Genomic DNA, 22,980 nt, shown 5'->3' on the forward strand with positions numbered 1-22,980 from the left:
CAGGTAGAAAAAGCAATGCGTGGAAGAGCGAGAATGCGTTACGTTTCCCCAAAAAATTATTAAATTAATTTTAATAAGTTGATATTAAATTAATGTAAAATTAATATAAAATTTATATAAAACTAATAATTTGATATAAAATTGTTTAATTAAATTAATAGAAAACTATACGGGAAGGAAAGAGAAACAAAAACCTTGAATTGCGGCCCTCTTAGTCTAGGGACTCTAGCTTGTACCTGCAGCCTCCTCCCCCCTTGCATCCCTCGTCATCAAGCCCCTGCCAGTTACCTGCAGCCTTCCCTCCCCCCGCCCTTTCAGTCCTTGCTCTCTATATAAATTCTGTTACCAAGGAAGAAGGCACAGTCTTTTGCTTTATACTAGATGTTCTGTGATCTAGTGAGTGTTAGTACAGTATAATAAAAGTTATACCGTGGGTGTTAAGCTGTTTTATTTTTTGTTATCTCTGGATTGGGGGTAAGTAAATTTGTATTCTTTATATACATAATATGGGGGAGAGTGGGGTAAGTCGGACCTATTTACAGTTCTTGCTCTATATAAAGCGCAAATAAAGTCCGATGGTAAACAAAAGATGCCGTTAGAAAGATTCATCCTGATAATTTAATTTCCTTCATTTTTGCTTCAGAACATTTTAACATATTTCTCACTTGTGTTGAATTATAATAGAAAATATAAAAACATTTTTTCAATAATCACCTTAATCAATCCAACCATTGATTAAGCATCTTATATATAATTTAATAATACTACTCTAATTAAGTTATTCTTATATTCAAGATAAAAAGTACTTTTTTAGTAAAAAATTATATCTTAAAAACCTGAAACCAGCTTGCAGAAGAAAAAAAAGAAAATCTGTTATTATTTGCCCTGCCTCTTCTTTACCTTCAGTTTTAGAAGGAAATATCTTAAGAATTCGTTCTGAAATGGCTTGGCTATTTCGTTTATATCATATTGTACAAATTATATATTAAGGAGTGTTATATAATAACTATTGGTCACAACAAAATTTATTTTGATCTCGATATGAGCGTAATACGAATGGCGTGTATAAAAATATGTGTATATTACTTTATTGTTGTAAGAAATGAAACTAAAGCTTTATTTAGCTTACTTATATAAATTAAAATTTTATAGATTTAGTACAAATAATTAAGAAATAATTTATTAAATAATTAAAATTTTAGTTTAAAAAAATATTGAAAAGATTTTATTAGAGTTTATTATAAAAAATTTTGAATAATATGAAAATTGAAAATTATTTATAGTTAATAAAAAAATATATAAAAACATTGAAAAAATTTAAAAATCAAAATATTGAATTTTTATCGGTAAAAAAATTAAGTTTTTTAGTTTATTTTTATTAATTTATATTAATAATAAGTAAAACATTATTGTATAAAAATGTATTTAATTTAAATTCTTAAGTATTGTTACGTCCGGAATTCTCGAAATAAGTCGGGTCGACTTGCAGGTAGAAACTTATGGAAATGATTTGAATGAAATAGGAAGAACGGAACAGGCCTAATCTTGCGCACACATGTTTCCGGGCGAGTGCGACGAGTCGAATGCGGCAAATGAGTTAAGGTGCGATTTCACGTAGCTATAATATCCAGATATTTACCTCGACTCTATCAAAATTTCCCATAATTTCCCATAATTCTCCATAAATCTTCATAATTTTGGTAGAGTGGGGGTAAATATCTGGATATTATATCTACGTGAAATTGCACTTTTAGAATGTAGGTTAGGTGTCGAGAATGACGGCCTATGACTCTCATTCAAACTTATGCATTTGTGTAGTCCTTATTTTGCGTAAACAAATTAAATCGCTTTTACGCGGGATCAGACGCAATCCAAGTGCAATCTTATCGAAGCGGGAATTAGAGGTGGTAGAAATAAACAAAAATAGTTAAAATTAAAGGTTATAATTTATTTTAACATAATAGAAGAAATAAACCGGGGAAAAGAGAGAATGATTCGGGGGACGGATTTGAGACTGGTGGAGATGAATCGATCGATTCGTCGGCAGTTCCTAAATTAGTTTATGAGGCTCTTTAATTACTTTATTTAAAATACATTTTTAGGCATTTAACCGTAAAGATTAAATGTACGTGTTAGTCCTTTCAAAACGGAGAGAGCGACTCTCTGACGATCGGGTTTCTAGCAACCAAACAACAGGACAGAACTGCAATGCCTTGTATGTATTAATAAACTATCAGGCCTGCGGCGTATTACATCTTACAATCTTACAGTTAGAGCGCTCGGCGAAACAGAATTTTCTCCTCGTAGGTTGCTTAATTTTGCAGAGAGCGATAGTAATGCGCCAAGCTTTCGGACCTTCTTATTTTGACAACTCCGACAGTTCTTATATAATAGCTTTTCGAGACTTACATTCAGGGACTTGATTACGTACTAGAATAAATTTAAGATTTAAGGCTACGTTCTCTCTTTCTAATAAAGAAAAATAAAATCTAGATGTAACTACTTGAAAGGAAGAAAAAGAAAAAAATTTTTATTAGATCATGCAGAAGGAATTCTTTGTTTTCAATCGAGGCAAAGAAAGTTGCGAACTTAATTGAAAGACAGCTCAATCGAATCCAGCGGGATTTAAAGGATAGTTGCAAATTTAATCGAAAAAGAGTTTAATTGTATCCAGCAGAAAGTAAAGGATAGTAATAGAAGGAGAAAAGGAAGGATAGTGAAGTAATAATGCGTATATAAATATTTTGAAAATTATAAATATGATGAAAATCTTGCTAGAGAGAGAAGGTAGTCTTATGGAGAGCAAAAAAAATAGTGGATGGCTAAGACTTACTATTTGTTGAAATTTATGAAGGTGCAAATGATCTGGTGTTCGGCGGAGCGGATTCGGCTTACAACGGCGGACGGCTGGTCAACGGTTGGCGCTCAGGATGTTCGGAACTTGCGAAGAAACTTGTTAACTAAATTTTTACAACGCCGCGTCGAGTTTAAGTGTCACGGATGAATACGAATCCAAACGTCACAAACTCGGACATATACATGTAATGTCACGAAATGTGCGACGGATTGAACTGGAGTGAATTATGAATCGCGAGTGACAGCAACAAATGGCGAAATGGCGAAATGAGCAAAATAAGCAAAATGAGCAATCTGCTGCGGAGCTCCTTCTTTTTATACCCGATTCTGCCCATGATTCCTATATTTTTAATCCGCAGGTGTACTATCTCTTATTGTTGCCCCACGCGTTCTCAGAACTTCGGTTTCTAATCTGTTTTTCATCTGGCTAATCTATCCTATTGGTTAGGTTCCTTAGGAGATCGTTACCTATTAATTGTGCGACAAATGTTTCGTATCGAAGGGGTCAATCGTCCACGTTTCAACGCTTGCTTCCGGCAAAACCGGCAGGTATCAAGCGTAGGCCAACCGTTGACTCGACCGGACAATTTTAGCTTATTTGCGCGGTTAGGATGGCCCATCTGTTCGCGATTTTCGGTCGCTTGGCCGCATCGATTTCGAAAGAAAAGAATTGTTACACTGCAGGACGTAACAGAATTATTTATTTATAAATATGAAATTGAATGTACTAAAAAAATTATTGAAGAAAAAAAAATTTATTTCCACTCAGATAAATATTAAATTTATTTTATTATTAGGAGTATAAATAAGTTTCCGCCGTTTTTTATCAAAAATTGGGCATTTATTGTGAGAGAACGGTACTTAATGTTTTATTCAAAGTATTGTCCATCGCTAGCCACTATACTTTTTCCCATCTTTTTGGCAGCATACGGATACCGCGTCGGAAGAATGCTTCATCTTTTGAAGATATCCACAAATTGACCCAATTTTTTGTATCTTCATATGATGTGAAGTATTGCTCAGACAGGCCATGCGCCATCGATCGAAACAGGTAGTAATCGGAAAGAGCAATGTTTGGTGAATGGCGGGTAAAACTTCCCAATTGAGTGTTTCCAGGTAGGTTTTAACTGGCGCCGCAACATGTGGACGAGCATTATCATGCAGAAGGATAACTTTGTCGTGTCTGGAGTAGTAGTGGGTACGTTTTTCCTTGAGTACTCGGGTCAATCTCATCAATTGTGTTCGGTAGAGAGCCCCAGTAATGGTTTCATTTGGTTTGAGCAACTCATAATACACGACACCAAGCTGATCCCACCAAATACACAACATGAGCTTTTTTCCATGAATGTTCGACTTGGCTGTCGATGTTGAAGCATGGCCAGGTGGTCCCCATGATTTCTTCTTCTTTGGGTTATCGTAGTGGATTCATTTTTCATCACCAGTGACTATACGATGCAAAAAATCCTTTCGTTTATGCCTGGCAAGCAGCATTTCACATGTGAAAAATCGGCGTTCAACGTTTCTCGGCTTCAGTTCATAAGGAAACCAGTTTCCTTGTTTTTGAATCATTCCTAATGATTTTAAAAGATGTGAAATTGCTGGTTGAGTCACTCCTAATGTAAGTACAAGTGCTTCTTGCGTTTGGCACGAATCTTCGTCTAATAATGTTTCCAATTCCGCGTCTTCGTACACTTTTGGCCTTCCGGCCTTAAACTTGTGAAACCACTGACGGCAACTTCTCTCACTTAAGGCAGCCTCACCATATGCTTCTACAAGCAATCGATGCGCCTCGGCTGCAGATTTCTTCAAATTAAAGAAGTAAATCAAAAGCTCCAACAAATGACGCTTATTTGGCTCAAAACTCGACATTTTCGCACAAAAAAAGATATATGATGCTGATACAAAATCGCTAATATTTTAAGGTTATATTGTTGCCAGATGTCCAACCTTACGATATAACGTTTTACAACAGACAATTTCAACCATAACATACTAGTGGCGCTATTTTTTGTGAAACGGCGGAAACTTATTTATACTCCTAATATATTTTCTAATTACATTCTTATTTAAACAAATAACAAAAAAGTTATTCTAAATGCTATTCTGCATTTGCAAAATTAGTAAAAAAAACTATAATTTTATATTTGTTTATATAAATATTGTGCTTTAATTATACATATTTCATTTTTTCGATAACGTATATTGACCTGATCTACCAGTTATATACGCATATCAGCATAAAGTGTTCACAGGTCATCATGAGAAATCAGTTTGCAGCGATCACGGAAGTCGAGCAACGTTCACCGGAGTCGCGACTTAGATGGTGACCGCTTAGAAATTTCCGAAAAAATATTCCTGAGATTTTTTTTGCAAAATATGTTTTTTAAAATGTTACACAAATATTGTTTTGTTCATTGGAATTATGTGATGTAATAATATTTATGTGAATATTTTGGAAAAATGGGATATTTTAATGCAATATTTCAAAAAGTGGACATCTTAATGTTGCTGCAAACTTCCAGCAATGTTGCAGCAATGTTTCGCAATCAAAATGCAATGTTACAATGTTTCAATAAAATCATTCTGCAATGTTCCTGCAATCTCTCTGTACTGTATGGGTATGTCCATGAAGGCACACAAGGCTATCTCTTTAGCCTCATGGGTCCTTTCTATGCTGCTCGCTAGTCAATGCAAGGCAGTAGTGGTAGATTTTGCCTTTTGGTAAGCATGCTGATTTTTATGGAGTGGTGCATATGACAGCACCTTATTTCTGAGATACTGGTCCAGCACCTTTTCCATGCTTTTTAGCATGAAGAAGGTGAGGATAATCGGTTTGAACAAATTGGATTGGGCACTGAAACGCCCTCCACCCTTTGGTATAAAGACCACGTTAGCCTGCCTCCACTGCTCGGGGATATACCCCAGCATAAAACTGTGTTCGTACAAATATGTAATGTGCGGCAGCAGATAGAACAGGCTCTTTTGAAGTACGGCCGGAAAGATCCCATTGCCGTCCGGAGATTTGTATGGTTTGAAGGATGAGATTGCCCATTTTAACCTGTTAGGCATAAAGATGTGATTGGCAAGTCCTCTGACTCCGCGGAGAAGAGGGTGATGGGGCAACAAGGTCCTCTCCTCTCTTTCCGTTTTGTCCTCAACAAAATGAGAGCCAAAAAAATGAGTGCTTAACAAAAGTCTTAACATCTCCCCAGGGTCAGCTGTGTATTTGCCATTTGTCCTGAGCAGATGGCCAATTTGGTTGGAATGGTTTTTTGCCTTTACTCTTTGTAGGCAAGCCTCAACGGGAAAATCGTAAATGCTTTCACAGAAGCTCCTCCATGATTTTCTTTTAGACCTCCTCAGTTCTTTATTGTAATTAGTAAGGGCCTTCCTGTACCGATCACAATCTTCTTGACGCTTGGCCCTCTTGGCCTTATTAAAAAGCTTTCTGGCCGAGGAGCGCAACTCCTCCAGGCCTTGATTCCATCGGACGGGATCCGATAGCACACTGTGCAATAAAATACCAACCAATCATCTTGACTTATTTAACCCAACCAACGGAAAAACTCATTGGCCACTGTGAGTGGTGGTAGGCTATCGGTCCCGTGCGCTATCGGGATCCGCCCGATTCCACCATGATGTTGTGGCAGAGGACTTTTTATATTTTGTAGGGCAGCAACTTTCGTAGGCCCTATGGATGGTGTTATACAGGTTGCGGCATTATTCAAATTCTTTATGCCTGTTATAGTTAAATTGAAATTCTCTAATTCTCCCTTCAGGAGCCCCTGGTAGAGCGTCCAGTCCATGAAATTAGAGATTCTTATTAATTCCTCCACAGGGCCCCACACCGCTAGATCGAAGACTATATGACTATGATTGGAGAGCGAAGCTTCCCGAAAGACATGCCAGTTGACAACGTTGAAATCAAGCAAGGGAGTAGCTAGCGTGAGGTCAAGCACCTTCTGCCTGGCTCTTGTGACGAAAGTGGGTGCCTTTCTCCTATTGACTATATCTAAATTAGTTTGGCACAGATATTCAAATAGACACTCACTTCTATCGTTGATATCGGTGCTGCCCCAGACCTTATGATGTGCGTTTGCAGCCGCGGATAGGCCTCTGTTCCTTTCTCGACAATATTGGATGAGGTTTCTGACCTCCTCTGGTGGTGGGTTCTTAGCTGCATGCCCTGGGAAGTAGACCGAGGCTATTATCGCCTTTTGCTATCCTTCATCTGTTGGTAGCATCACCTGTACTGCCACTAGGTCCCTGCAAGTGAATCGAGGTAATGGTAGGAATTTAACGTGTTTTTTGAAGAGAACTGCGGTTCTTGGCCTTTCAATTCTTTTCCCATAAATCAGCCTATCTGCATTGGTTGTTAGTCTGCGGACTAGGCCTCCATAGACATAGAGCTCTTGGATTAAAGCTATGTCTATTAGCTTGTCAAAAATCCTGCACAGCACATCGGAGGCCGTCTTGTTGTGCTGCAAATTAATCTGCAGGACCATGAAAGCTTCGGCTTAGAGGCCCTGACCGGGTGTGGGAAGAATACGGGAAGATGCTTTTGCACCTTTAGCCCCAGTAGTTCTTTTCCCAACAACCTGGCTTTCGACGCCGTCCTTAACTGAATCGGAATGCTTCGAGGCTGCTGCGGCTCCTCTCTTCTGGTCCAATTTTCACGCTACGATCGTGAGGGCGGTAGCACCCTTCGGTTTCCCGGAAATGATTGGAGGGTTAGCCGGAGGCTTTGCAGCGCTCTTCGGTCTAATTCCTACCTGACCAAATTTGAAACTGGCTTTGTAGCCATTTTTCTTAAGGGTTTCATGGAAGGGGCCAGTTATCGACATCGTGAGATGTACGGTAGATCTCTCCTGCGTCCTTCTCAGGATCCTCCAGTCGGTAGTACTCAGCCATCATTCTGGCTTTTAATGAGCTTGAGGATTCTCTCACTCTTGTCTTTCGCGCTGTCTGGGAAGAAGGCGTTGACGATAATGGCCTTGGGCAGGTCCTTTTCCTCAACAGCCTTTAGTTTGGCTCCCTCTTATAGAGAGAAGGTGCCCACGTTTTCCGATAGCCACTTGGCCACTTCGTCCGCACAATTGAGGACCATTCAACCGGCCCTATAAGTGGAGCCCAGGAATTTAGGTTTCACAGAGCTTTCCTCCTGATCCACAATTTTCTGGAGGATAGCCTCTTGAATGGCCTTCATTTGGTCATTCAAGAGGCACTCCTCCGGGTAACCTTAGTGGAGGATCCTCACTTTTTTACCCTCTACCGCTTGTTTAAAGCTGAAACGGACTGTAGCCTTTGGCGCCGTTGAGGTATCTCGGGGCGTTTCAGCACCCGTAGATTACGGCCTTTTTTTGGAAGCAGCTTCAGGCGTTGAGCCGTCGGATCGAGTCCGTTTGGAGCCTTTACCCTCCGGATTAATTGGTTAGACGACTTGAATCCTGGCCTGGTCCTCAGGGATCCCCTGCTTTAGAAGCCATCTTAGCCTTTTTCGCGCAGCCCCGCTGAGGCATTCGTCGCGCAGCTTGAGTCGTTCGACTGACTCATGGAGTTGATCGGTGTCCTCCACGTTGTTGCTGCCTTCTAGGATGGTCGTGGGGGCAGTTGATGCCTCTTTGACTTCCATCTTAGTTGATGCACTCAGAGTGGCATCCCTCTTTTTGTTGTTGTTCCCAGATTCCATTTTTGGTCCCACAAGAAGCTAGGGAAGAGTTGGTCCGCCACGGCAGAGCCCCGCATGCCGCAGTAAGGGACTTTTGAAACTGGAGGTTTCTTGGTCTCCAGAGTCCGCATCCTAGCGGCCGAGCATCCCCTCGGTTACACAACCATAGGCATATGCTGTTCCACCACAGGTTTGGGTGTTTTTTGAGAGGTAGTCTCCTCTAGGTTCAAGCGTTGAAGCTGAGACCCCCTCCACACTGCTCGCGAGACGTGACCACAGACAGTGGGTGGTATGACGGGTGTGGTCCTACAGGAGAAAATCACAGCACCTGGCGTCGTATTCCCTGGTGCAGTACTCATTAGCCACAACAGGACAGCTCGGAACGGGGGATGGTTTCTCGACTTTCTCTGGTCTAGATCCGTGGTGTTTTGCTAGATAGGGGCACCTCGAGGTAGGTTGGGGTTCATCACCCCGCACCACGGTCCTCGGCAGAGAGAGACTAGGACCCTAAGGTGCTGTAGTGCGCAGCATCTGATGTTTGACCTTTACTTTGTTATTAACATTTTTCTTTATTATATTATATGTTTTAATTTTCATTTACTATGATATTTTAAATTAATCTTATTTTTGTATTCCAAATTTGGGCGTATACGTTATTGCGTGAGATAGTAAACACGCGGCATTACACGAAAAATTCAAGCGTATACTTTGACAGGCGAATTTCGCTTCCTATGGACAAAGTTATCCAACGCTTCACTGGTTGTCATCAGTGCCAATGGCTATCTACGAACACGATGGTTGTTTAGAAAATTGTCAATTTCACCGACACGACAACGGGCAATGCTTCCACGGCGGATTTGGCAAACCGTTGGTGACTCATTTCATTCCCGGTAACGGACTGATGACGATTAGAACAGCCACTTGTTATTGCATTGAAAATGACGATTTAAATTAATTTTTTCCTTTTGTAATTCGCTGAAGAGGGCTCCAAAGAAAGCCAAAACGTTCGATTTTTTTAATTCATCATGAATAAATAACTATTTAAACACTGATTGTGTTTTGCGCTCTTATACCCGCGCTGACTCTCACTAGCCTGTTTTAGCCGTTTAATTTGTGTGATTCCAAATTTGTTTTAAATATACAAGATTTATCACAATTATATATAAATTTTCATTGCAATACATTTTGAAATGCACCTCTACGTCACCTATCCGTTTCACCCAGCTCAAGGACCCATGTGGTTTCTCCACTCTCTCAGGATAGACAGAGTGACAATGTGAACGACCCACCTGATGTTCGGTAGGGGCACTCTAAAGAAATGTGGGGGTCGATCATGAAACTTTTTCCCTAAGGCGGAAACGTGAAAAGTGAAAAATTTCTCCATTAACTTCAATGGTAAAGATTTTCACTTTTCACGTTTTCGCCCTAGGGAAAAAGTTTCATGATCGACCCCCTGAACGCTTTTAAGGTGCCTAGGTGCAGCCGGGTGGGGAATGTGAACGCATCCTTAGCTGGGAATCCTGAGGGTGTTTACGATAACTAATCGGATCTCGGATTGGATTGAACAATGGTACTCATCGTAGGTATAGAAAAGTTCCCTAGGCTAATCGGATTGACGATTGCTGTCTCAAATGTAATCCGATTGATGACGAAAGCGTGAAGACCGAGAAGCATGCTTGAAAAGTCTCTTTATTTTTTTAAATAATAACACAAAAAATCAAAGATAAAGTTAAAAAGAATGATTTGAATTTAGATTTATTGTAATTTTTTTGTCTAAACACTGGATTTCGTTTAAATTTCTGTTTGTAAAAATTAATTAATCTATTCTAAAGTTTGTGGTTATATCGGAAACAAATCAAAATTAATAAAACAATTATTAATTATTAGGTACATATTAAAGCATATAATATTTCAAGCATATCATATAGAATTCCTGTTTATTATAAACTCAGTAAAAATAACTTTGAAATTATTCAACTACATTATACATTAATCAATATTAATTTATATGTTAAAAATCAATAATGTATCTGAAAATGTTTTTTTTATTCTTTTCCAGATCGTAAATAAACTTCAACTCCAAGAATAAATAAAAATTACTGGAAAATGGATTGAAAGGGCATTATTGAACATTATCAATTTGTGCTAACTTAAAATTTGTAAAATCTGCTATTCTTTGTTAGTTGTTCATTAGAGAGTAATAATATAAGAACGGAATATACATAAATAAAATTAAAATAATTGTATGCATATATGATGCGTATATTACATTTTTATATTATTACTCTCTAATAAACAACTAATAAAGAAAAGTAGATTTTACAAATTTTAAGTTAGCACAAATTGATATATTGTTCAATAATGCCCTCTTCATATAAATCCATTTTCCAGTAATTTTTATTTATTCATAGAATTGAAGTTTATTTACGATCTGGAAAAGAATAAAAAAAACATTTTTAGAAACATTATTGATTTTTAACATATAAATTAATATTGATTAATGTATAATGTAGTTGAATAATTTCAAAGTTATGTTTACTAAGTTTATAATAAACAGGAATTCTATATGATATGCTTGAAATATTATATGCTTTAATATGTACCTAATAATTAATAATTGTTTTATTAATTTTGATTTGTTTCCGATATAACCACAAACTTTAGAATAGATTAATTAATTTTTACAAACAGAAATTTAAACGAAATCCAGTGTTTAGACAAAAAAAATTACAATAAATCTAAATTCAAATCATTCTTTTTAACTTAATCTTTGATTTTTTGTGTTATTATTTAAAAAAATAAAGAGACTTACTTTTCAAGCATGCTTCTCGGTCTCCACGCTTTCGTCATCAATCGGATTACATTTGAGACAGCAATCGTCAATCCGATTAGGGAAATTTTCTATACTTACGTTGAGTACCATTGTTCAATCCAATCCGAGATCCGATTAGGTATCGTAAACACCCTGAGATGAGCGGTGGGAGCCCCGTGCCTCGTGAAGCTCTTGAATGTTGTAACAAAAGAACATCAGTAACTGATCAGTAACCACCGCTCCTGGCGCCGTTCACTTGCTTGTGTTGCTTAATTGGTGTTGCTAAGGTCACTGTTTCTGATTGTTTTTGCAATCGCAGTACTCAGCATCTTTAATTCATACGTTGAAAAGTTATTTAGTTCGTAAATAAGCACCCTTGATCTGCCATCATCATTTGAGCGGTGCAGATATCTCATCAAATTATATCTTGAACAGAACTTAAAGTCGATCAAGTTTCATCAAGATAGCGGAAAACAAACGTAATGGCATCGAAAGAAGTAAGTTGACATTTTTTCTGAACTACCTTAAAAAGAGATATAGTGGAAACGATGTCATTTTGACATCAAAATCATCAAATTGATATCATCTCGATGTAGGATTACAAACGTCTGGTTTTTCCTGAACGTGTAAAAGAGAGTACACCCCGCGCAAGCACGCTGAAAATTCAGCCGGACGTCTCTAAACGCCCTGACAAAGAGTAGAGGAGATCGAGGCTAGTTGATACAAGGGCAAATTGGCATTGCGTTCAGTTTGTATGTATTTGTGGCGAAAGAAACAATAGAAAAATTATAACAAAATATTGTATATTTATCATATAAAATAGTCAACTCGCTCCTTGTATCAACTAGTTCAGGTATCCCATAGCTTTTTTCCTGGAAAAAGCTGAATGTTTGGTAATCCCATTTCAGTGTCGATTTGATAAGTTATTTCTCTTTGGGACATTAAGGGATCAGACCACTTTGACTGGATCTAAAATAAGCATAAATTAAAAATTTTTTAAAAATTAACTAGTACATATAATTAAGTGATATTTTACAGATACAATGCACACAACATATACTGCAAAATAGTACATTTTCAAAGTAATTGAGGTAAAAAAAATGGTTGCACAAATAATTCTTACATAGCTCATTTACTGCAAAATTTTTCAATATATTTATCCATTTATTTGTAATAAATTTTTTAAGTTCGACATTTTAAGGCAAAAAGTAAATTGCTTTTTTCAAATTAATCTCTTACACAATTTTTAAGAAAAAAAAATCATAGGTAACACAATAGATAATCTTTCTAAGAATATATTTCTGTCAAAAATGATGTCAATTGGACTATCAGTTCTATTCCAGAAAAATTTACATCCATTGTGGCGAAAGAGCTTTGTAAGAATTATTTGTGCAGCTTTTATTTTGAGCTCAATCATTTTGAAAATTTACAATTTTGCAGTACATCTTGTATATAGTGTATCTGCAAAATATCAATTATACACGGTAGTTAATTTTTAAAAAATCTTGAATTTATGCTTATTTTAAATGCCTGGTTAAAATGATCTGACTTCTTAAGTGTGCATTAATAAAACATTAGAAAACTCATAAAATTTTATACAAATGAATCAATACATTTGTGATATTTTTTGATGACGTAACATACAGTTTATGTAACAAAAGAAATTCATATTTTATATAAAATATGTTTTTTACTAGCATATATAATTTGAATATATTATTAAAAATTATTATTGTAAAAAGTCTACTTTAAACAAATCTCTTATTCATATCAAAATTCAAAATGAGACTCAATTTGTGATCAATTTATGACCTATTTATATGCTATGTAATATAAACAAAATTTATGAAATTACACTTATAAAACATAAAATTACACACATTAAAATGCATAAAGTAGAAAATATAAATAAGAAGAGTATTGTAAGATTTCTTATGGTTTTTCGTTAATCTTTGGATTGTATATGTGACTGGTATCTTATTATACATGCATATATAAATCTATTACATTCAACGTTACTGTCCTTACCTTAAAATATTTTAAAAATTTATAAAGTATTTGTTAACATTGTAATTAAAATTTTTATAGTTATTTTGATAAATAATTGCTGAATATTTTTTTTAATGAATTGATTAGAAATGAAGAAACAGAAGTTCTTTAAATATTGGAAATTTTTTAAGAAGAAAAAATCCTTCAAAGATTTCTAACTTTAAAGGTTCAAGAAAGTAAATATTCAAGAAAAAAATAGTGCAGAATTGATGTCTGCAAAAAAATTGAATTATTCAGATCAAAATGACAAATTTTTTAGTAAATTGTTAATAAATCAGGAATTAAAGATGGAATTTGAATATATCTGACATTTTTTAATAATAGAAGAAACTTTTAGAATGTTCTGATGTTAATCATTTTTATTATTTATACATAAATTTTTTCCAGATTTCTGATGAAAAAGAAGTTGAAAATAATGTGAGTCTCCCACAAAAGAAGCAGACAACGTCTTCATTTTTACCTTCGTATTCCAAAAGTTATTCTGAGACAAGCATAGATGTGATTAAATTTGACTATACATGGACAATTAAAAATTTTAGATATTTATGTGATAATTTAAAAATATTAAAGTCTCCATCATTTCCAAAAAGTAATCAATATATGATTCAAATGGAGCTTCCACTTAATTTTCCCAACTTACAAAACTACGATAACCAACGACTACATGTAATAAAGTTATATTTACTTACTGCTGAATCATTTAATGGTACATGTACTACAACTATATCGCGTGCGCGTACCATAGGTTCATCAAATTCTATTTTGGGTTGTATGTCAAATATGAAAATGTTATGTGAATATTCGTTTTATGAGCCTTTTTCTTATACAGATTCACTTACAATTTATTGTAAGTTTCAAATTTGTTATAATTTGAAAAATACTTCTATAAATACATATGACTTATCACCTCCAACAGTATCAAAAGATTTAAAATCTCTTGAAGACTCCACTTGTGACAAGATTAAAAATAAAGAATCCATCACACTTATTTTATCAAATACAAAAACCTATAATATATCAAAAAAATTGTTGTGCGATGCCAGTAATTACTTTAAAAATATATGTATCATGCATGAGGTAGAAGAAAAAGATTTAACAAAGGAATTAAATGCGACGGATATGCCAATTTTCGAAAAAATGTTATTTATTATAATTGGCATACAAACAGTAGAATTGTATGATTATTGTACGGTTACACAATTATTATCAATGGCTGTTAAGTATGATGTACAAACTGTAAAATCATCATGCGAATATTATTTGCTAAGTCACATTAATATTAATAATGCCTTAGAGCTTATGCATCTTACGATTTCGTCTTATGCAAAATTGTTAGAAACGCATTTGATCATTTTTATTAAGCTTCATATGAAAGAAATTTTGAACCCTGGAAACTTAAATGATAAAAGCAAAATAATGCTAAATAAGATAATGAAAGTATTAGAAAAATATGACACATTCCAAAAACATGAAACCATTACTCACTTTAATTTACTAACAGTAGAATCGCATGATGATTGTTAATACCATAATGGATAAGAGATATTTATATCTATTAATATTTGATTCATATAATATTGCAGTCTTAGACTGTAAACTAACAAAACATGATAAAAGTATATTTCTCATTTAATTATGAACATTTTTCTTTTTTTACAAATATAATTTTTAATTGTTATATGCGACAATTTATATGCTAATTACTATTAATACATACTAAAAGAAATTCATGATTTGATATATATGAATGAAACTTATTAGTTATGTTTAACATGATATATGTGTACAAGTTGATTTAAAATAAAAGAATTCTTACATATATCAACTACAGATATTTAAATTTCTATTAGTACTATAGAAGTAAAAATGTTCAGTTATTTTTCTTTAGACCATCTTGTGTCTGTGTAGAGTTAGAATCTTTAGCAATTATAAGAAAGTGAGTTATTAATTTGATACACAAACATGTAATAAGACACACAATATTCAGATCAAAAAAATATAGCTCACATAAAAATTACATCACTTTTTGGTATTGTTTCCGTAAATTCCGTAAATTCAAAATCAAATTCAAGTACATCAGTTTTCGGCATTCCTGTAAATTCAAAATGAAATTTAAATTATAATAATGATTTATTTGGTTCAGGCTCACATAAAAGTACACTATCTTTTGATATTTCCCTAAATTCTGTGAATTCAAAATTAAATTCAAATGCACATATCAGACTCATTTTCAGATACATTGTATAGTAAGCTACAAATTTGAAGTTTATCAACAAGTGTTGTGTAATATTTTATAAATTTATTACCATCTTTAACAATATTAAAACTTTTTGAAAATTTAACCCTCGACGAGTTTGACTTTATGAATGAAAAATTAATTAAATTTATACTCAAGAAAGAACAATATGTTATTGCGAAAAAAATTATTGTGTGCTTCTGACAGTAACTACTTAAGAATATATATATTTATGTCTTACACATAAGGGAGTAGAAAAAGATGTAACAAGTAAATTAAAAATAAATAATGAAATAGAAGCTTTTAAACAGATTTTATTATTTATTATAACTGGTTCACAATTAGTAGAATTATATGATTATAATACGCTTAAAAAATTATTAATAACAGCTGATAAAAATATAAAAATATATGTACCAACCTTAAAATTAACGTGTGAACATTATTTGTTGCGCAAAATTAAAATTAAAAATGCTGTTGAACTTATACAACTTACTTTATTGTACAATGCAAAATTTTTAGAAATGGATTCAGTAAAGTTTATCAAATTTCATATAAAAAAAATTGTGAATACTGAAGAATTTAAAAATCTGTCGCAAAAAGATTCAAATAAGATAATGGAATCAACTATTGAGGAAGTCAACCCTCAGAAATATTTTTTCACCGCCAATAACAAATAGGATATTTACATTAATCAATTTGATCTATGTAATATTGCTAGTAGATATTAATGAATACTGTATGATAACATTTTTTTCATTTATCTAATACTTTTTTTACTACAATTATAATTTTTTATTTTTATATAAAGCATTTATGTAGCAATAAGTTTTAATACAAATTAAAAGTACTTCTTTTAAGTTTATCTGTACGACATTTTTATTACGTTTCACATAGTTTAATTATAATTTTTTTCAAGTTTACAGATTGATCTAAGATAAAAGGAAATAAAAAAATAGAAAATTAAAAATCCTTGTAAACCGAACGTATGTTAACTACAAATGTTTTCTTTTTGTCAGTATTGTATCCGATTATAAATTTTCAATTGTTCTTTAAATTATCCTGAGTGCGTATTATAATGTTAGATCGTTAGATAAAATCTCTTTCAACTAGATTGTTTTTATTAAACGTAAAGATGGTTTTCTGCGTTCGTTTTAAGTTTTTTAATATTGCGATTATTGTAAATGTCAATCCAATAAACATAAATACAGCATGAAATCAACATTTTAAATATTATTTTAATGTTTTTTGTTTATTGCGAATAAAACTGTAGTTAAAATAGAGTAAAATTTATAATTATATTTTAATTGATAAATAAAGAAACTTGTATATTATTTTGTTTTTTATTTATTTTTCAATCTAAGTTTATTTATCTTTTGCGATATTATGTTAAGCCAAGTCCCAATATAGTACAGAATACAATATAACATTTTAGCAATATTACAGCAATATTACAACAAAAATGATAAAGTTGCCGTAACATAGCTAGAATGTTTTGCGTTAGATAGGTACTTGTAAAGATTTGATTTAAGGCTCCTGACTTTTCAGCCAAGAACTCCGCGTTGACGGTAGCGACATTTCGTCGCGAACAAAATTAGAACTAATACACGTGAAACGTGACAGATTGACGATGAAATGTTAGCGTGCATGTCATTTTGTTATTATGTGTTTCATTGTGAAAATATGACTTGTCTCGTATTTACCAAATTCGTAAAAATGGACCGCGAGTAAAATTTCTTTGAATTTTATACATAAAAATACATTTTTAACTCCTTTCAATAGCTATCCGTGTGTTTTCCTGTCTGAATAAACGTCACTTTACGTGCTTTTTACAACTATTTACTGACTGCTAGGCGAAAAAAGGATAGTTGTGACCGATATTCAGAAGTGTTTTAAAGCCATCTGATTAGTCTGTTTTATCCAAATTGGTATTATTTAGAAATGGCACGTCGAACAAAATTACGTGCCCATGTGTTTTCCTGTTTTAATTGGTTCACTTTACATGCTTTTTACAACTATTTACTGACTGTTAGGCGGAAAAAAGATAGTCGTGACCGATATTTAGAAGTGTTTTAAAGTCATCTGCTTAGTCTGTTTTATCCAAATTGGCTTTATTTACAAACGGACAAAATTACGTGTCATTTCACGTAATTTCTCGCTTCTGACGTCACGACTTCAATATGGCTGCGGCGAGTACTCACGAGCCTTCATATGTTTGCAGATGGAAGAAATATTTCACAAAAATTATAAATCAGCTTCAAACAATTGCTGTCAAATTTGATTATTATTATTTTAAAGTCTATAGATTTGATTTAAAAATAAGAATAAAAATAATCTTTTTGTTTAATTTTGTATTTTTTTAATCTAATTTTTATCTAATTCTTAAAATCTAGTTTTTACATTTTAGTCGAAAAAAAATTTTATATTATTGTTTTACGAGAACACAATTTTAAAGTGAAATAAAATAAGATAAAATAATAAATTCTGTAACGTAGTAGAAAAAATTTATTCCTAAATATTAAAAATTCATCAAAATTTAATTTTATATTAGTTTGATTAAGGTGAGATTTGATTAAGGTATTCAATATATTTTATAAAGAGATTCGTGCCATATTCATCTAATCTATTTTTTCGTTCATTACTTTTGTACGATAAAGTTTGATTGGGTAAAACTTTAATGAAAGACTCTAGTAGTTAATCATAATAAAAATATGTATAGTTATGAATTATAAAATATCTTTATGTATACTGTACGATTATTCAATTAATTAACTCATTTCGGCGATTGCAAATTTTATACAAATCGTTATTTTACTGAAAAAAGATTTATAGATCATCATTTTTAGTGTTGATAAATTATTTACTTTCATTAGATGTTTCGTTAAAAAAAAAAATTATTTTGCTGAAGCTCTTTGAAGAAAGCTTATTTTGTTAAGTAAATGATTCTAATTAATAAATGTATTTAAATGTAGATATTCGCAAGTTTTTATAAATCCGTAAATGAAATTCATAGCTAATTAATTCTTGTGTGTTTCAAAACTGTCGTAACTATTATCTTAAGATAATACTCTCAATATTTGGTTGATGACATCTTAAAATGATACTTAAGACGGTCTTAAACATAAGACTATGAATACCAGCTTATAAATTTATAGTTTACGCACACTATAAATTTTCAATACTGGCAGTGAATTTCGGAACACAGCTCAGTTTTCAAACATAGTCTATCTTTGTCTTATGTATTATAAAACGTAGTCTGTAATATAAAAATCGACCATGAATACTGGCCTCTTGACTTGAAAATGTTACGATGAAACTTTTAGTCATATTGTACTAGAAAGGGACAAGGATCCCTCTTAGGATCTTCTAGAGACTCTATAATCAGAGACTGACTATCAGGGGAATCACTTAATTGGAGCAGAATTTTTTGTCAACTCCCATTTAAATTCAAACTGTAATAACTCTTTTCTTTTAAGTATACGTAATATTTATCAATAAATATTATAAAAAATACTATAAACTTGTTTTTTATATTAATCTAAATAATATATGTTAACATAATTTTTTAATTTAATGTTTTCATATGATTTTGTTATAACGAATAAGTTACTTAACCTCACAAAGATACAAATTATTTGTAGGCGTCCAATCTTTACGTCCAACATTTTTTGCCCATGAAGTATTCTTTTGATAAGGAATTATTGCAAAATTCAATTAAACATCCACCATGTTAAACTTCAATTACGCTATTCACGCTGCGTAAAGGACACTTACACATCTAGAGGCGCGGTCGCGACTCGCGCCTAATGTAGAAAAATACTTATTTTTTATGAAAGTCGCAGACCGACCTTCTTTTACGCGAGTCAGCGAGTTCCAAGCACGCGAGATTATCAGATCTCAGTAACGGCTGAACCGATCAAGTTCTGAGTAGTCTCAAACGATAGCTTGGCCCGACACCTCTGTCAAGCTAGCAGGACCAAATGAGCAAAATCAAACGGGACCTATTGAAAGATTTAGTGCTTATTTAGTGCTAATTTGTGCAGCAAGAAATAATTTTGTATCTCGTGCCGTTTAAAAAAAAACCCATGGCGCTGCTAACTTAACATCAAGCTAGCAGGACCATAAGAAAAAATTAAAAAATAAAAATAAAAACACGTATAATTAGGGCTGATTTTGTGCTAATTTGTGCTGCAAGAAACAACTTTGTATCTTGTGCTGTTTAAAAAAAAACCCATGGCGCTGCTAACTTAACATCAAGCTAGCAGGACTATAAGAAAAAAAAATTAAAAAATAAAAATAAAAACACATATAATTAGGGCTGATTTTGTGCTACAAAAAGTAATATTGTATTATTTGTTATTAAAAAAATTTATTAGTTAGAAAAAATTTATTATTACATATAAGAAACCATTCATATATACAATTATTATCGACTTTGTAGTAACTTGTCTCATATAAAATAAATTAATAATTTAAATAAATTACTAATAATTTAAATATTTTACACATAAACTATGAAATATCAATTTGGGAATTGAGCAACAAATTAGTAAATAATGAATCTTTATCTTTTTTTTAATTTTTTTAAATGGCTGTGCTAGCTTTAATCTTAAGCCAGCACAGATTTTGTTATATTTCAATGTTACGACGATGAGAATGTAATTAATTCCCATTTAAACCATATTCATGCAAGCAACAAATTCTTTCATGATCGAATAAAGAGCTTTGAAGCACAATGCGTCGTTACATTAAAAATTAGTTATACGGTATTAATATCATCCTCAACGTTACTATTAAGTACAAATTAACAAATTTTGCTATTTTATTTCCATATGACAATTCTATTTATCTTTTTGAGTATGAGTCCATTGTAGTGGTAAATTAGCCTTCTCCTTAATTAATTAAAATTAAATAAAATTAGCCTCCTGTTGATATTTCATAGTTTATGTGTAAAATATTTAAATTATTAGTAATTTATTTAAATTATTAATTTATTTTATATGAGACAAGTTACTACAAAGATAATAATTGTATATATGAATGGTTTCTTATATGTAATAATAAATGTTTTCTAACTAATAAATTTTTTTAATAACAAATAATACAATATTACTTTGTGTAGCACAAAATCAACCCTAATTATACCTGTTTTTATTTTTATTTTTTAATTTTTTTTTCTTATGGTCCTGCTAGCTTGATGTTAAGTTAGCAGCGCCATGGGTTTTTTTTTAAACGGTACGAGATACAAAGTTGCTTCTTGCAGCACAAATTAGCACAAAATCAGCCCTAATTATATCTATTTTTTTTTTTTTCTAGTGGTCCTGCTAGCTTGATATAAAGTTAGCAGCGCCACGAGTTTCTCGTAAACGGCACGAGGTACAAAATTGTTTCTTGCGGCACAAATTAGCACTAAATAAGCACTAAATCTTTCAATAGGTCTTCTTTGATTTTGCTTATTTGGTCCTGCTAGCTTGACAGAGGTGGCTCCAACTTGTATAATAAAAGTGTTTTTACAAAAACATAGCGCTGCTAGATAGAAAAAGCAACGAGAAGAATTGAATACTTTCTATACAAAACCTAATTGCTATCTCTCTATTGTTATTGAAAAATCTTCCAACCCAACCAAAGTTAATTGAAAATAAATAACATATTAAAATTTTGTAATCTATTTCAACCTAAATAATTTATATTTTAACAGAAATGAGAACATTTTATTGAAATAAAGAGTTTTTTCATCTTTATTTTTTTAAGATCCAAGTGGTGGTATCTTAATTTGACTTACGATGTTACTTAAATGTTAATGAAACTAAAACTTATTTCACAAATTGCTTTTATAATGCATATTTTACAAGTGTTACATTTATTGCATTCTTTCTAGTGCATGTCTTTTCTGCTTTTCCTATCTAGCAGCGCCATGTTTTTGTACATTAAAAATTTTTTATTTCAATAAAATTTTCTCATTTTGTATTGTTTCCTCTTTAATTTTTTGAAATTAAATGTTAAAATACAACTTGAGTTGGAATAAAATTTTTTAATGAGAATTAAAGATGCTGTCACTTGAATTTTTAAAATAGGAAGATTTTTCAATGACAATACAGAGAAGAGATAGTACCACGTGGGTTTTGTATAAAAATAAAAAGATACTACCAGTTGAGTTAAAATAGGAATGTTTTTCAAAGAAAATACAAATACTACCACTTGGATTTTGTAGAAAAAGTATATTAGAAAAGTATATTTTCTTTATAATAGACGCACTTTAAAAGATTTCACGTATTTTTTTGAATAAACGTATATCATGTTTATTAGACGTATATCACGTTTATTAGAAGATTACACAATTTCAAGATATTTATTTTAAGTAAATACTACTTAGGTTGGAATAAGAAATTTTGTACAAAATATTAATTAATACATATTATTTGGGTTGAAAGAATAAAGATTTTTAGGTGCGCGCACACACATAGGCGCCTTTTTTACCTTTTCTTTGATACATATCACACTGAACATATCGTATATACTCTGCCATTTGTGAAAGAGCGAGATAGTGAGATGTTTCTTTCTCACTCGTAGAAATTTGACGAAATCTGGTTGATGGCCAGTCTCTTATTATAGGATCTCTAGGACGCTCTTTGTCGGATCGCCATCTAACGCATCTAACGCCCATGCTCGTTCTAGTAATATATTTCAGTGGCATTCAGTGGTCAGAACACGACAGAGAATTTTGTCGTTTTGTATTGGCGGCGTTAAAACCAGCTGGATAACTGAAAATTCAAATTTTACCCCGGACTTCACACGTGTGCTCACGACTGCTCTCGACCAACGACTCACGAATCGTCGTAAATTTCAGCGGGAAAGATTCTGGAACTTCTCTTAATTTTGCCTGGTAAAAATAACCATGCAGAGTTTGGTAGATCGTCCAGTGAACCCGTAAAGCGACGTCTACAATACAGTCATTAAGTTGTTCCGACTCTGCGACGGACCAATCAAAGAAGAAAAAATCATATATTCTTTTCTTTGATTGGCCCGTCGCAACGTCGCAACATCGTAACGACTGTATTGTAGACGACACCTAAGAATATCCGCTCTCGAACAGGAAGACAGAAGCTTAACTCGGATCAACCACGATCAACGAAGGACACAAACCAGATTGAGAGGGGAATCTCGATCGATAAAATCTCTCACATTCCCAGGTGTTGTTTTAGAAGCTTGTCCATTGATAGAGCGGGATCACTCGAAAAGTCGTACTTGAAAGTGATAGGTAAATCTCAGGATTTTTTTTTTTTGTAAATTAAACATGGGTTCTCGAAATACGAGTTGCCACTGAGGCACATGTGGGATGAGAATTGAGCTTAAACTCGG

At 32.9% G+C, this 22,980-nt stretch overlaps 3 protein-coding genes across 3 annotated transcripts; 1 reads left to right on the forward strand and 2 right to left on the reverse strand.

The window, feature by feature from the left end:
• Nucleotides 1-5,541: 5,541 nt before the first annotated feature.
• LOC113004137 lies at nt 5,542-7,361 on the reverse strand. Its single transcript, XM_039445759.1, has 4 exons — nt 7,245-7,361; nt 7,104-7,122; nt 6,481-7,042; nt 5,542-6,364 (listed from the first exon to the last, which is right to left on the reverse strand). Exons 1-4 carry the CDS (start codon nt 7,359-7,361, stop codon nt 5,542-5,544), a joined length of 1,521 nt encoding a protein of 506 aa, XP_039301693.1.
• Nucleotides 7,362-7,529: 168 nt separating this feature from the next.
• Nucleotides 7,530-8,062, reverse strand: LOC120356898. The gene is given in 3 exon segments (XM_039445760.1): nt 7,530-7,763; nt 7,766-7,893; nt 7,969-8,062. Coding segments are annotated over 3 exon segments (456 nt in total).
• Nucleotides 8,063-11,458: 3,396 nt separating this feature from the next.
• Nucleotides 11,459-15,402, forward strand: LOC113002936 (protein maternal effect lethal 26). The gene is made up of 2 exons (XM_039446030.1): nt 11,459-11,833; nt 13,773-15,402. The coding sequence occupies exons 1-2, from the start codon at nt 11,819-11,821 to the stop codon at nt 14,907-14,909; spliced, it is 1,152 nt and encodes a 383-aa protein (XP_039301964.1). The 5' UTR covers nt 11,459-11,818; the 3' UTR covers nt 14,910-15,402.
• The last annotated feature ends 7,578 nt before the right edge of the window (nt 15,403-22,980 follow it).

The sequence above is a fragment of the Solenopsis invicta genome, chromosome 2, assembly GCF_016802725.1.
Source record: "Solenopsis invicta isolate M01_SB chromosome 2, UNIL_Sinv_3.0, whole genome shotgun sequence".
NCBI lineage: Eukaryota > Metazoa > Arthropoda > Insecta > Hymenoptera > Formicidae > Solenopsis > Solenopsis invicta.